Here is a 16,331-nt window from a genome sequence, read left to right as displayed (position 1 = left end):
AGAAACTCACCCTTCCTCCTTTCGAGCCAGCTGCTACTGCAGATTTAAAATTCCTTTCCTGGAAAACAGCTTCCCTTTTAGCCATCACCTCAGCAAGAAGGGTATCTGAATTACAGGTCCTTATTGCAGTGGAGGCTTTCATCATCTTTCATGCGGACAGGATGTCCCTCAGGACCAATCCCTCTTTCATGCCAAAGGTGGTATCCAGTGTGGCCTTTAATCAGTCCATTCATTTGCCTACCTTCTTTCTTAATCCACAGAACAAAGGAGAAAGGATACTGCACTCCTGAGATGTGCACAGGCAACTTAGATTCTACTTGGACAGGTCTAAACCTCAATGGAAATCTGAACAACTGCTGGTGGCATTTGATGCAGTGACAGAGGGGATGGTTATTTCAAAGCGAACCATTTCCAAATGGATAGGCCATTGCATTCATTTCTGCTATAAGCACCATGGAAAACCTATCTCACAGGGGATCAGATCCCACTCAACCAGGGCTTCATCTACCTCTACAGCCTTTCTCAGAGGCATACCTATCAGGGGCATCCTAGAAGCTGCTACCTGGAGTTCTGTACATACTTTCACCAAGCATTACCATTTGCCAATTTTCTCTAAATCCAGAGCTGGCTTTGCCACTGCAGTTTTGCAGGGCCTTATAGCTGGTCCTAATGCTATCTGAATTCCTCCTCCCATTCTTAGCTTTGGGAATCTACCCAAATGTAATGACTGCAGCAGTGAAACACGAAGAACATAGTACAGTTGTGTACTCTTACCATAAATGTAGATGTTCGAGTGTATTCACTGTTGCAGTCCTGGTTACCCTCCCTCCAGCCCCTTGACTTAGTTTTGCTATACCTCTTCTCTCCTTTACAATGCTTAAAAGCTTTTTGGTGTATTTCCTTTTTTGTTTAAGGTATAACCTTGTATATTTATAGATTTAATTGCTTCCCATTAGGGGGGCACCTGACATCAGGGGCAAGAAAAACTGATGTAATGACGTCGGCTGCATGTTTTATACCCCTGATGACCTGACGTCATGGAAGAAGAGACAGCAACTGACGTAGGACCCAAGACTTTGTTAATCAGGCCAACTGAAGGCTACTGCAAGTAGATAACCCAAATGTAATGACTGCAACAGTGAATACACTCGAGCTTCTACATTTATGGTAAGTGTACACAACTGTACTATCTTCTCCTTCTGCTAGACAGTGACTGATGGTGAAAATATCCAACCAGGGACCTACTGGGAGGGAGGGTTCTTGTGTTGATTAGCAAGTGTAGAAAAATATATTATTTCCTCCAAAAAGTTTGTTTGTTTGTGTCTTTCGGCTTTTCCCGGTTAGGGGTCGCCACAGCGGAACTCCGGTCCGCTAATGATTGGCAGTAGATTTTTACATGCTGGCTTGCCGGGCCTAATGCACAACGTTCAACGAAGGAATGCCCATTCACGCATGTCGCCACACAGAAGACGCTCTAACTGAGAATCGAACGGGCAACGTCCAACTGTGAGGCGACAATTGAGACTGAACCAGTCCATTTATCTCCCTGTGTTCTTTGCAAGGAAAGAAAGAACAAGAAAAAAAGTCCTGTGTACCTTGGACATTTTGTATCAATTCCTGTTTTACCTGAAATGGGTAGGTCAGTTTCAGAAGATATACATTAAATTCCAGCATCCTTTTGCCTTTTCTTTGTGCCTCTAATTGCAGTCATCCCTATTGACAGAATCTCCTTTGTTCCATTCCTTTGTTGGCTTAGTTTTTGCTATACTTTGTGCTACTTTGTGAATATAAGATTTTGTTTGACTGTTGTTATTCTCTTTAAAGGACTGCATCCAAAATCTCACTCTTTCCTTATTTCTTGAATTACCCCCCCCCCATATCATCTCTTTCCACTTTGAATTGTAGCTTTCAGCTTGTGTTATGTGTAAGAGGCTTAACTGTGTAGCTCAAAACCATCCCTTCAAATCATGTACTCCTAAACCTTCTTGTTCTGTTGGAAGGATCAACTTATTCCCACTTGACTCTCACCTCCTTCTCCTTTCAAATAAAATTTTCAATGCTTTATTACTATCCACAACTTCTTCTCTAGTTGATAAAAATATGCTTGACTTGTGTATACAACTAAAGGGAATAAAACATGTCTAGTGCTTATATCTTGCTATCCATAGGCTAGAGCTTCCAGTTTCTCAGTTTTTGTATTATCTTTTGTTTTCCTACCACATATCCTTAGCTGTCACAACAGTGTCCGTTTTAAACCCATACTCCTAATTACTTCATTTTTTCATTTCCCCATAAATATGGGTATTGCTGAACTAATTCATATGTGGGTACATAGTTTACAGCTATAACCTTTGCTTTATCTTCGTTAATTTTATATCCTGAAAAAAACAGAACCGTCTCAGAATGTTCAACAACACTGAGATGTCATTTTCTGCTTTTATCAGGTAGAAAATATCATTTGCAAATAAAGCCAACTTTTCTTGAATACCATACCAATTACATCCTTGACTTTTTGAATCCCTTAATTTCTTTGCCAGTATATTTTCTTATATGTTAAATGTAACACAGATAACAAAGAGGAAAGAGGACACCCCTACCATTTTGCTCTTCAGACAGAACTTGTCAAAGGGGGAACCCTCCTACATTATTTTGCGTCTCCGATCCCTCATATATCCTCCTAATTAATATTGTATCAGGAAATGTAATTGCTTCCATTGCCTTACTCATAAAACCCCAGCTTACTCCATTGAGTGCTTTCTCTGCATCAAGACCCAGCAACCACAGTGGTATTTTCGTACATTTTGCTTCCCTTTGGATCATCTTTGTTCAGTTAATGTTGTCAAATGTTTGCCTCCCCGTCACAAAACCACACTGATCCATAACTATCAGTTTTGTCAACACCCATGCCATTATTTTAGCCATTGTAGAACATAAACACTTTATAATCATAGGGTAAAATTAAAATGGGCCTATTATGAAGCTGGATTTGATGGGTCTTTACATCCTTTTTGTGTTACAGCCACCGCACATTTTTATTAGGGTGTTAGTACTTCCCCTTGTTTTGAAGTATTGTTAAACAAAACCTTCCAGATCTTTATTTTTTTCTTCCCTCCTAACCTCCAAACTTCCAACAGAATGCCATTTATTCCTGGAGATTTTCTTGCAGATTGGTTATACATTATCATTTTTATCTCATCTCCTCATACTTTAACTGTTACTTGTTGAACCTCATCTGTCTCTAACCTTGGCATATTTAAATCTTCTGTAAATATTTCTATTTGTGCTTTATCTTGATTTGCCCGGTTGTCTGCTTTATCCAAATTTTCCTAACATTTTTGGAATATCTCTAATACCTCTATAGGACGTCTGGTTATTTTTCTAGCTGTAGGTTCACTAAATCTGGCAACAACTCTTTCTTTTTTCTGTTGCCGAAGTTGTTTTATGCTGGGAAGTTAACAAAAACAGTTGCTTAACAGCAATTGTTCTAACCTTATTCATATTGTCCGGAAACCCCTTATTTTCTCTCTAGCATTCTACAACTGTGCCTGTTCTTGTTCTTTGAGACCCCCCCCCCCCTTAGTTTCTAATACTTTAACCTTCATTGGCCCTCTAAATAATTTGTGTTATTTTTTAACCATATCTTTTGTTCTTTTATTTCTACGGTAGTGTAATTTATAAATTTGTCATGTTCCTGGTTCTGTTTCATTGTTTCTGCCAGCCTCGTTTTTTTAACTGTCATATGGAGTTTTAATTAGAAGACCTGGTTGTAATTCTGCTTGGCAAGGTCACATGATATGGTTTGCTGCCCTTTAATTTTATTTTATTTTTTGCCTTATTGCCAGTTTTAGATTCTTTATTCTTTTGTTTCTCTTTTTAATGGTCTCTGTTATGAGCTGTAGAAATTTGAGGGTGATTATTATGAGCCTGCAGTGAATGTTTCCTAGTGTGTTGCCAAGTGGGCTGTGCTGTCATTAGTACCATTATCTCAGCTTGAACCCCTTAAAGTAGAGCCAGCCCACTAATACAAGAGATGATTCTGAAGTAGTGGCTGTCTGGGATCAGATGGTGACCTGCTTGCTGGAGAACTGATAGTGGGGTAAAAGAGAGTAACAGAGTGGCAGTGTCCAGCTTACCTTCTCATTCCGGAGGGATTCCGTTTTCACACAACACCGGCACCCTGATGATGTGTGCTGGGCTACTAAGAAATTAGGGAAAAATCAATCTCAAAGAGAAAGGAGTAAGACCTGTTATTGAAATGCGATATCAGCTTTCAGTAGAGCAACTGAACTTTTTACTTTTGGATAGATAGGAACATGGATGAGCATAGTACAGGAATTGTTCACCTCACATTGTATTGTTTAATTGAATGCCATTGACGGGGAACTCACCCTGTTCTTGGACCTCGTGCCCTATTTTTAAAACTAATCTGTGGTGGCCTTACTCATTTTCCCTTTTCCATCCACACCTCTAGAACTGCAACCTGAGTGTACTCTTCTGTCTTTTCCCTTAAACATCTCCTCTACTTTCTACATCACTCTTGCACTTGTCCTCTGCATCTTTTCTTTACACTCATTGCTACCTGTTAATATCTTTGGGCCGCTATTGTGTGTGTGTGTGTGTGTGTGTGTGTGTGTGTGTGTGTGTGTGTGTGTGTGTGAGATTGTCTAAGTCATTCTTATTTGATATATGCTGTAGTCCTTGGTTACTATAGTAGTAGTAGTATTCATTATGCTTGATTTTATAACCTAGTTTTCTCTTTTTAGGTATCTTGTAGTCCTCAGCTTCTGTGACTGCACAGTTTATGCAGCATTTTATTTACAAGTTTTTCCTTCTTTCTTCTCATTGCCATGTTATAGTCTGTGATATCCTGATGGTCTGTTTTTTTGTATTTGTACTTTTTTTGTAATTTTATGTCTGAGAAAGAGTTTTACTTATCTTCCTGCTCGAAATAAAACAAAGTAAAAATAAGCAGCAATGTGGCTGGGGGTGTGGAGGGGGAGTACTTTCTCATCTAAGATTAGCACTGTAAGGCAAAAAGTAAAAAAAAAAAATCACTAAAACAAGTAATGCTAGAAGAATTCAAGACTTCTAAGTCTGTCACTTGTAAGTAATTGTATTTCATCACAAATGCACATTTCCTGTATGTCAAGAAGCAGATATTTATTATGTCATAATACTTTGCATTACAGTTTGGGTTTTTAAAAATACACCAAAGTGTTAACAGTACTTAAGTCTTTAAATTTCCTGTTTTTGTTTTAGCACTTGTTAGATGTAAAATCTCTAAAGCACTTAGCCAAACTGACACTTCACGATCGTATCACCAAGTCTCTGCTTCATTTGCACAAGAAGAAAAAGCCTCCTAGTATTAGTGCGCAGTTCCAGGTAAGAAGGCATACTGTGTTATTTACTAAATTCATTATAGAAACAAATTACGCAGATACAAGTTAGACATATAATTACTGTATTACATATGGTTTTCGGCATGTGTTGTATTGGTTATTTTGTTTTTGACCAATGTTTTAGTACTCTATGTTGACTAACTTTATGATGTCTTCCCAAAGCTCTGCCCTGCTTTTTTGAGCTACATTTATTAATTTTGCTTCGTTAGCTGTGTGGCACATCCTAAGGGCTCACTTACAGTAGCTTAATTTCTGACCGAGTCAGGTTACTATAATACTTAGACAATGTAGTGCTGAACTGGAGAATGCCATCTTGTTCTTCTTGATCACTGCTGCATTCACCTTAGGTGTACAAGTTGTATCCTACCAAGGATATAATGGCAGGCCAACTTCCAAAGCTTCAGAGCACCTTCCATATGCCCAAACTGACAAGCGGCTTCAGCTAAGCTGACTAAAGGTTTTGGCACTAAGCTCTTTCGAGCTTTACTGCTGCCAAAGAGTACACTTCTCTGAAGCTTTTGAGGATCGATGGTCAACTTTTGCCTTTCTTTGCTAAGCAGGTAAGTTCCCTTTGTAGAAAAAAACTTCCATTTTCCTAAATTTTGTTAATGTTTTATTAATTTTCTCTTCAGGAACGTTATTTTAAATCTATGAGTGCTATTTAATGGACCATCTCAAGACAACAACTTTCTTTTAAATGGAGGACTCATTTCTTTGTCATTTTAAAACAAATGTAAACTAACTGAGAGCATATTTTGTGTAGAGAAATTGTATTTAGTTTTTTATTGTGAAGCTGCCTTAGTGTTGTAAAATTTGCTGCTTTCATTCATGGGAAAGAAGCACTATTTTCGGCTTGACCATGGAGCAGACTACCAGTCCTGTGGTCAATCCTTCTTCTAGCCAGAGAAAGAAAAAGTTAAGCAAACAGCCTTTGCCACCACCACAGCAGGCTACCATTGTGCCTCAGTAGCAGATGGGTGACACTACAGTGGCCATTTGCTGTACCTCGACCACTCATCTTTTACCCCAGATCCCTCTGGTGTAGCACCTACAGCTACTATGGACTAGGGGTTAGCCACATCCTCTGTGGCTGTTGGAGACCCCTCAGTGGGCAAAGGAGAGCCACTGGGAGAGGGAACAGGAATGTTTCCCTTTTGTGTCAGAATGTTATGCCCATCCCTGGGGAAGCAGCTGCTAACATTAATAACACAGTTGGCCCCAATTTTCCTGTCAAAAAGAAACAGAAAGCCAAGCATGTGTATACCCTTCTCAAATTTCTTTGGATAGGAGTAGTTTACTGAGACTTTCATGACATTGATCCTTCTTATAAAGTAGTTTCTGGTAAAAGAAAGAGGAAGTCCTCTTTTCCTGAAGAGGTTCAAGATTCTAAATCTGGACAGCAAGATGCAGGGATGGATTTAGGGTTTTGTCCTCAGATTTATGATAGACTCAAAAGAGAGCTCAGTTTTGGATTCTTCCTGTGGGGGGGGGGGGGGGTCCTTTCTCTGAGACTACTGCTAGAAAATGCTACGAGTTGTTACAGAAGGATTTTCCAGAACCTACATGTATTCCAACTATCCTTTCTCCTTTAGAGGATGTCTCTTACTGCCTGCAATTTTCCTAACAGTCAGCCAGTTTTCCCTAAAAAGGCAGATAGGATGTATAAAGTTTCTCAGTCTTTTAGATTTTTATACACTGCTCCAAAACCTGACCCAGCGGCTATGGCCTTAGTTGATTCCACTGCTGCATTTATTAAGCATTTAGTTAATACCAATCCTACTTTTTGTATAAGTGTGGGAAAATTATTAATAGGTATGGAAAAAATGTATTCTTCTGCAACTTTAATTTTTAGAATTATGAATTGACAGGCTTATTATGTTAAAGTTTGTTCTGGCAATTTGTGTAAGTATGAGGAATGTTTGTTTTCCACAGTTTTTCTTGTGAAGAAAAATCTACTTTAACCAACTTAGTTTCTTGTTTTGCACAGGTCATTGCTTATTGCTGGCAGTTTGCGTATGACTCTATTGATACTTCTTCTAAGACTATGGCCACTAGTACTGTTTTAATGAGATTTGCTTGGCTGCATTCTCAGAACCTCCCAGATGATGTAAAAATGAGATTTGAAATTCTTCCTTGAATATGGATTAGTGTTTGGCCCCTCTGCTGCAGAGGTGATTGGAAAGTTGTGATATAAGGGGAAGCTGATCCCAAGAAACTCCGTTATTCTTCAGCCCTCCTTTTCCAAATTGTCCAAGAGATTTTCTTTCTCCTTATTCAGTTTTGACAAAACACAGAATAAACAGCCTCAACAGAATTCAGATAAACAGATGTTTAAGAAATGGCAAGGGAGTTCCAAAAAGAAGTCTCAAACCTCCCAAAACCATGGGCAATGAAACAGCTCTAAATGACTATACAAGAGACCTTGTGACCCCCCCCCCTCACTCTGCCCCTTTCCTTTAAAGTCTGAATCTTTATTTTTTTCTCCTTGGCAACAGATTGTTTTAGACAAATGGGTTCTGAAAGTCATTCATAAAGGTTACAGATGTCAAAGGGATGAAATTCCTCCTTTCCAGGGTGTCATTCCTCATCCTGCAGATCAGATTATTTTCTTTCCACCTGCTCTTCATCACATGCTGTCCCAAGAAGTGATAGGAATAGATCCCTCTTTCCCAGGTGGGGAAGGAGTTTTACTCAAGGATGTTCCTAGTGCCAACGAAAGAAAATGCTTGAAGAACAGTTCTAGATATTTCTTTTCTACACCTGTTTGTGATAGTGCACAAATTCAGAATGTTGTCCTTTCAAAATCTGTTATCTCTCCTTCCTCTTTCAAGTTTGCTGGTAACACTAGAATTAAAATATGCTTATGATCACATCCCTATTCATTCAGACTTCTGATGTTTCTTAAGGTTTTGTGTGTCTGGATCACATTATCATTTCTGTACCTTACCCTTTGGGACTATTCACCCCATCAAGAGGTTTCACAAAGTGTCTAGCTCTGGTTATACCTCATTGCAAGCTACAGGATATCCACATTTTTCCATATTTAGAAGACTTGCTTATCTTTGCAGAGTCTTTTTCAAGGTGTCATGAAACTTTCTCATTGGTGAGAGATCTCTTGTACAAACTGGGATTCCAAGAGAACATTCAAAAGTCTTTCTTGACTCCCTCACATAGGATTTTGTTCCTGGGATGTCAACTAGGCACCTCGGTTCAAAGAGCTTGTCTTCCTCAGGAAAAATAGATCTTTATCTAGATCTGTTTCTAAGGCTTTCCACTCAGACGTCAGTCACTGCAAAGGAATACCTCAAGATTTTTGCATCTCATGGCATCTGTGATTCTCATAATATCTTTGGCAAGACACAACTTGAGAAGGATACAGTGGCACCTGAAATTTCTTTGGCCCCAACAAGTGTTTCAGATCCCAGTGCTGGGGTTTGTCATAAGAGAAATATTTTGATGGAGACCGCAGATATCCTTAAATCCATGCCTCCTCTATTCCTTCCCTGCGCAAAAGCAGTTACCCACCACAAATGCTTCAGACTTGCTTGGAGAGCAGTTTCAGGAGAGATAAAAATACAGGGGGTGTGGGACACTTACGACAGATGCAAGCTCATGAATATGAAGGAGCTGCTTGCCTTAATCAAGGCAGTCAATTCTCTGAACCATCTTTGGTTCCCAGGACCTCTTTAGCTGGTTACAGCAACAAGTATTGGGGGGGGGGGGCAGGTTGTAACCCCTTTGAAGACTAGCCATGTTAGCTTTGGATATAGCTTTACAGCACAGTCTCATTTTGCAAGCATCCTACATTCTGTCAGAGCAAAACTGCATGGCAGACAAGCTCAGCAGGACCAAGACAAACCCTCTTGAATGGAAACTAGATCTGGGGACATTCCAAGAGTTGATCTAGCTGTAGGAATTCCTCAAGTAGACCTCTCTGCCTCTTCTTTAAACAGTCAACTGGCAAAATTCTGTTCCGGGACTCCATGCAAGAATGCCTGTAAGACAGATGATTTTTCTTTTCTTTTCTTTAGACAGGAAAGTTCTTGTTTGTCTTTGCACTAATATCCACGGTATTTCTAAAGATTTAGAAGAAATCCCCCAAGATCATTGTGGTGACTCCCTACTGGCCCAAGCAACTGTGGTTCTCCCTACAATTGGAAATGGCCAGGGGCAGTTACCACAACCTTCCTCACAGACCGGATCTTCTCATACAAGATCAGGGGTGTTTGATGTACCCAGGCATCAATCATCTTCAATTGACTGCTTGGATGATAGGGTCTTAATTCTCTTTAGGCATGTGTTTTGTGAGGATATACAGCAGGTACTAATGGAGGCAAGAAAGCCTTCTACTAAAAAATCATATAAGAGCAAATGGAAGAGGTTTTCTATTTGGTGCCAACAACATAACCAGCACCCATTCAGGGCCAGTTGTTCTCTTGTTTCACAATATTTGAGTGAGTCACTATACTATGGCCTTTCTTATTCTACTGTCAATGTTCATTTATTAGCCAGTTCAACATGTCTGCACATGGATCCTCCTCTTTTGTTGCAATTTCATGTCAGAATGTTCTTGAAAGGGATTTTGCATAAGAGACCAATGGCCCCTTCTTGGGATCTTAATTTTGTGTTGTAGAAGCTAACACTTGCTCTATTTGAACCAGGTAATCCGGCTGACTTTAGGTTCTTTACATGAAAAACAGTTTTACTGATTGCTCTGACCACTGCAAAAAGGGTATCTGAGTTGCAAGCATGTGTTGAGTCAACCATATCTCAATTTCCACAGGGACAGGGTTTTTTTTTTTTTTGAGAGCTAATCTTTCTTTTATACCTAAAGTGGTAGCCAGGTTTATTTTAAGCTATACTATTTTATCTCCCCATTTTCTTTCCTGAACCTAAAAATGAGGGAGAAATGATACTCCATACCTTGGATGCCCACAGATGACTCGAGTCCTATCTTGACAGAATATAATGTTTCAGATGTTCAGCTCAGTTGTTCATTTCTTCTGAAGGTAAGAAGAAGGGAGAACCTCTATCAAAACAGACTATTTCCAAGTAGTTGTCTAAGGCTAGTACCTTTTTCTTATACTCATCATAATAAAACTATACCAGGCAGGGACAAGGCCCACTTTACCAATGCCTTGGTTTCATGGCTTTTTGGGAAGGGATGGATTCCAGAAGTATTATAGAAGCTGCTCCTTGGTCCTCTGTACATACTTTTACAAAGCACTATAAGTTCGATTCCTTCTCTAGGTCTAGATCAAGCATTGCTAGGACCATTCTCCAATGTCTCCTGGACATTTCTGTTTCCACCTCCCAGATATTGTTAGCTATGGTAATCTACCTTTATAGCTAAGACTGCAGTAGCAGTGATCAATATGAAGAATATAGTACAGTTGTGTAAGTTGAACTTACCATAACAGTAGATGTTCAAATGTTCACTAGCTGCAGTAGCCACTTCCTTCCTTCATTCCTCCTGTTTTTTTTTTTTTTTTTTAAGCAAGAAACATCTTTATTGAATTGTCATTTATGACATGCACGGTCATACATTTATGTAAATGAAAACATATATTGCCATAATTTCAGATGCAAAATTGTACATCACATATAATCTTCTGTATAGTCATTGTCCAACAAACATTGCATAGTGCATTGATTTCCTGCCTTCCATCCAAAACATTATTCTGCATGTATTGTTCCCATAATTCCCATTTTATTCTATGTACTTTGCTACTACTCTTTCTGAAAGATCCCTCTTTCAGTTTTTGTATAGCTGCTACTGTATTCACTACTCATCTCTTTTGATTTTTGATGTGTTTTTTATGCCAAAGTGTTGACATTTATTTTTTTGTTGTTCCTAACAGTATCCTTTCAGGATTTAGCCTCCCTCTCTTCTGGAAGGAAAGCTCTGAAAGGTTCCGTGCCCAGATTTGTCTTTCAAATTAGGTCAGCTAAAGCTGCTTGACAATTTGGGTGTGTGGAAGGTGCCTTGGAGCTTTGGAAGCTGACTGGCCATTATATCCTTGGCTGGATATAGCCAAGGCTACTGCGGTAGTGATCATTCGAATATCTATCCTTATGGTAAATTTGACTTACAAAACTGTACTTTGCCAACCAGACATTCCATATAAATGTTTCTCCCCAGGTTACTGCTGTGTAGACAGTGTGTTTGCATGCCTGTATGTACTAGCATGCTACTAGTCAGCGGCAATCTTCCCAAGACCTTTTTCCATTACTTAGAGATATGACAAAAATAAAATGATTTCTCTTGCCTTGAAAAAAAAAAATTTTTGATCCTGAAACCTGAAACACACAGAACTTATAGGTTGCAACACTGTTTGGCCAGCCATTGTTATACCATGAGATTTTTTTTTTTTGTGATTCACTGATACTGTACAAGAGTATAAAATGTTTCACAGTGAAGCCTTCAGACATTTTTCAGTTGGGAATGGCTGAAAAGAAAATGTTTAATGAGTATTACTACCTTTATAGATTCATATACTAGGCTAACGACCACTAGGGCCCTTATAAGCCTAGCCCTGCAACCAAAATGTGACTCACAAGTTTGAATTATATAGGTGGTGATTGACCCCATCAGGGACACGTGAGCCAAACCAGGGGTGAATTTCCAGTTATTCATCCATTGGCCCAAGTTGCGGTTAAAAAGAGAGAGGAACTCTGCTTCCCATGGATGGTGAGCCTGTTCCCGAGAACGAATCTCTCTGAGAAACATGTCTGTCTTCCACATGACCTATGTGTGTTGCAAACAAAATTTAGGTCTTTTAATCTAGTAGCACTGGTACTGTTTGTTTTACAAATGTTTAAAAGGTTCATTAAAACAAGGTCCAAGGATGCCCTGTATGCCAGGCAAAGATCACCTCAGAGAAGTCTGTATGATACCAAGTAGAAAGACAGGGATTTCAGGCAGTCCGCATATGACATTGTGTTTACTCCCTGTATTCTTTTTTTAAGGAACCTTTGTGGACATTCCAGTTGTTGCATGCGTCTGGTCAGGTACATACTGAAGGGGGAAGTATACTCTGTGATGGGTCTGATGAGAGCCAAGTACAGTGGTATGATGTCCTCTCTGGATCTAGATACTATGCCCTTGCTTGTAAGTGTTGTCCAACATTGAAGGATTTTCTTACTACCACACATGCTGGTCGAAGGTTAGGTTGCTGTCTACATGGGTTCCCAGATCCTTCACTAGTGTATCAATTTTAGGGGTGTTTTATTGATGATGTAGCTACCTGGGATGGTAGACTTCCCTAAAGATACTATGATGCATTTCTTGGTATTGTTTTTTAAGCGGTGGCTTTGGCATCAGCATTTGTCTGTGTTAGACCTTACTGAAGGGTGTTCACATCTTGGGGAGATTCAGTGACTGCTCCCAGTTTTCAATCATCTGTGAAGCTGGCCACCCTAAGGCCTTTGGCATTGGCTTTGACAACTGAGAAGTAGATGCCAAAGAGTAGCAGGCCTAGCACAGAGCCCTGGGGGACTTCACTGGTGACCAGCCTCTTTGTGGAGGTGGCCTCATCTGTTCTAGCCTCCTGGGTCCTATCAGTGAGCCAGCTAGTTGTCGAATGTGTTATAAAGTGGTTTATACCTAGTTCCATAAGTTTATTGACAGTGCCCAAGTGGGGTATTGTGTCAAATGCTTTAGCTAGATTGAGGTAGGCAGTATACACTGTTTTGCCCTCATGCATTGCCTTTGTGACATTTTCAAAGAAGTCCACCAGATTCAGTAAGCATAATCTTCCTTTGACAAAAAGAAACCGAGATGGAGCCAGTGTTTGGTGTCTCTTATGTTCTTGATGATAATTTCCATGATAACTCTTTCCATGGCTTTGCAAATAAGACCAGTCAGACTAGTGAGTTTATAGTTTCCGGGATCTGTTGAAGGACCTCCCTTTTGAAAGGTGATGACCATTGCAGTCCTCCATTCATGTGGTACAAAGCTTGTTTTAAGACTGTAGTTAAATAATAACTCTAGGTGTCCTGATAAGTCATACTTCGAACTATTCAGGAGGCATCCCAGGATGTTGTTAGAGCCCATTGAGGCCATGTTCTTGGCTTTAGTGAGTGCAGCCAGTACATGCTCCCTAGTTATAACTGGATGGGTTATGTTTGAGGGAATTTTTGAAGGCATGGTTGGTGGTGAGAGGGTAAAGTTGTAATTGAATTGGTCTGCTACCACATTTGCTATATCACTAGGCTTTGTAAATGTGATACCATTAATCACCAGTTCAGCACATTGCTGTATGCTGCCCTTAAGGTTTCCGACATAGCTGTAGAAGGCTTTATGGTTTTCTTTCACCTGGGAGATTATCTTAACCTCAAAGTTGACTTTGCTTGACCTAATTAGCTGTCTTTTTTGCCTATTTACTTTGATGAGAGAGTTTCTGTTTTTATAGGAGTTACCCTTTCTGAGTTTTGCCATAATTATTTTCCTTTTGTTGTGGATCCAGTTTAATTTGGGATGCTACTGGGGGGATTTGTTTCCAGAGCTAGTCCTGAGCTTACATCTGGTAGGTACATCAACCTCTGTGCAACCATTCACATGGTTGTACAGAGTTTCTGAGAGCAGTTCAGCAAAGGCTAAATCACTTAATAAAAGGTAATTTGCCTTGGAATAGTTCTTGTTACTGGTTTTAATGGGATTATAGAGTTAATTTTTATTTTGTAGGAGACAACTTTATGGTTGAACCTAACCTGGAAGGATGAGATATTGGTAGGGAAGAAGCAGCAGTATTCTCCCGTATTTGTAAGCACGAGGTCCAGTATGTTGGAGCCTCTAGTGAGTATATTCACTCTTTGGTCAAGGGTGTTTGTATTTACAGAGTCCAGGAATCTCTGTGCCTGTAGATTTGAGGCTGTGTAGGATTCCCATCCTATAGCGGGTAATTAAAGTCTCCCATGAGTAGGATGTTAGGTTTGATGGTAAATGTATCTAGTAGGTTCAAGTATGCATTGTGAGATTCTTTGGAAATGGAAGCTGACCTATAGCTGACTAGGATATGGTACAGGATTTTGTTTATGCTGATCTGCATGTGGAGGAACTCCAGTGTGTCATCCTGTTGGACCACCATAGTGGTATGCTTGTCATTGATGAATATTGAAACACATCCTTTTTTAGCCCTCTTCTATGCAGCTACTGATCTAAAAATGCTGAAGGCACTGAAACTCTGCACTGGTGAGGTACTCTGCTGGTTTAAACCATGTGTCAGTAACTGCACAGATGTTAATATTCTGGAATGTGAGGATGGCTTGGAGGGAGTGTAGTTTTTTGTTTAGGCTCCTGGCATTGAGCAGTAACACCTTGAGGTTCAAATGAGTTGATTTTGCTATGTTGGTAGGTTTATCAATTTGGCATTACCTAAAAAGGCACAGAGGTGGTGGAGGATAGAGTTTCAGCCAGTATTCAAAAGCCTAGATAGGAGAGGTGCAGTCCATCCTTGGCAAGCAATCAGTGTAGTCTGTTAACAATGTACTGCTAAGCTAACAAATATTGGATCCCCTTAGAATGACACCAGAAAGACAGCCAGTTGCTGAAATCAATCATTTTTTGCTCATATTGTGGTATCATCCTCTCTGATGGTAATATGTTGCTCAGTGCTAGGCTCATACCATCCAGAGACACACAGTCTGAAAGCTCCATAATGTCTGTCTTCATATAGTCCAAGGAGGTACATTTCAAGTCATTTGCACCTACATGGACTATGATGGAGTCACACTGGTACCTGTGGTGTAATGACTTGAATCCATGCATGATTCGGCAGATTCTGGCACCAGATAAGCAGCTATCAGTGATCTTCTCCTTGTTCAGCCTGGTTAGTGGGGCATCAGTACATCTTACAATGGAGTCACCTATAATGAGAGTCCTGGGAACTATATTTGCTTGCTTTAGGGGCTTAGTGTTTGGGCTTCACCGAGGGCAATAGTATATCGGGTATTAGGTGTTTTTCTGTGTGCCTTTGGGCTTTCTGAGCCATAGCTTTGACAAAGGGTGATCAAGGCAATCTTTGTTTAGGAATATTGCTTTTAAATGTCTTAGCACATGTTAGTCTATGTGTCTGTTGTATACTATGTCAGGTGGGTGCTGTGTGAGTGGTTTCAGTATCCTGATGTGCATTTGTATGCAAGAGTTAAGCCTCCAGTGTCATCGTTTAAGTATACCTATCACATACTGTGTCTGCATCTTTAAGGATTAAGTGGTTGCTGATAAACATGAGGCAATTGCTACATTGTCTCAAAATGCCCATATCCATCAAGATGGCTACAAAGAGGTTAGGAAATTGCATATCCATATTGTCCAGTCCTTTGATTTGTGAGCTACAAGAGGGTGGTAATTTGGGGTTAGAAGGCTATTAAGGGTGCTTTATCAAAGCAGAATATGCTAAACAATAGTAAATTCTGCTGACTTTAATGTTTACACAATAATATAGCCACTTGACTCTCAACTTGTTGACGCACAAGCTATTTGTGCTATGTTGCTGCTTTACAGGGTACAATTTATGAACTGTTCTTGCTGCTATACAGGGCTCTGCTAATGCGCAAAATTTCTAGCAACACACAAAAAAACAGAAAACTAACCAATAAGTTCTCTGGCTTATAAAAAGACTGCACTGAGAGTCCTTTTGTTTATTTCCCAGCTCACATAGACCAAGCAAACACCTTCTGCCCAAAGATAAATAAATTCAAGTCTTCCTAATGTAAAAAATACAGTAGAAGGACCCACAAGTGCAATGCTGCCAGAGACCACTTACACAACTAGCTGGAAATTCTTTGCTGAATGCAATTTCAAGACAATCTTACAACGGTAACAGTTCGAGGAAGAACATTTTTTTGAACAAAAAAAAAAAAATCAGAGAAATGCACACACAAAAGCAGGAAACAGTAGTGATCACCCAGAATAACTTGGGTGTGATTTAC

The 16,331-nt window shown here is 39.7% G+C and overlaps 1 protein-coding gene across 4 annotated transcripts in view; it reads left to right on the top strand.

The window, feature by feature from the left end:
• The window catches only part of MYO9A (myosin IXA), a 2,281,069-nt gene that overhangs the window by 1,646,473 nt on the left and 618,265 nt on the right, over positions 1 to 16,331 (top strand). For all 4 annotated transcript variants that reach the window (XM_044077496.1, XM_044077494.1, XM_044077495.1 and 1 more), the window contains exon 18: positions 5,260 to 5,382. In XM_044077496.1, the coding sequence (XP_043933431.1) occupies positions 5,260 to 5,382 (123 nt within the window). The remainder of the gene's footprint in view (positions 1 to 5,259; positions 5,383 to 16,331) is intronic.

The sequence above is a fragment of the Protopterus annectens genome, chromosome 7.part0, assembly GCF_019279795.1.
Source record: "Protopterus annectens isolate FY-2018-M chromosome 7.part0, PAN1.0, whole genome shotgun sequence".
In the NCBI taxonomy this organism is placed as follows: domain Eukaryota; kingdom Metazoa; phylum Chordata; order Ceratodontiformes; family Protopteridae; genus Protopterus; species Protopterus annectens.
The sequence above is the reverse complement of the archived record's forward strand: the minus strand, read 5'-3'. Positions and strand labels throughout refer to the sequence as shown.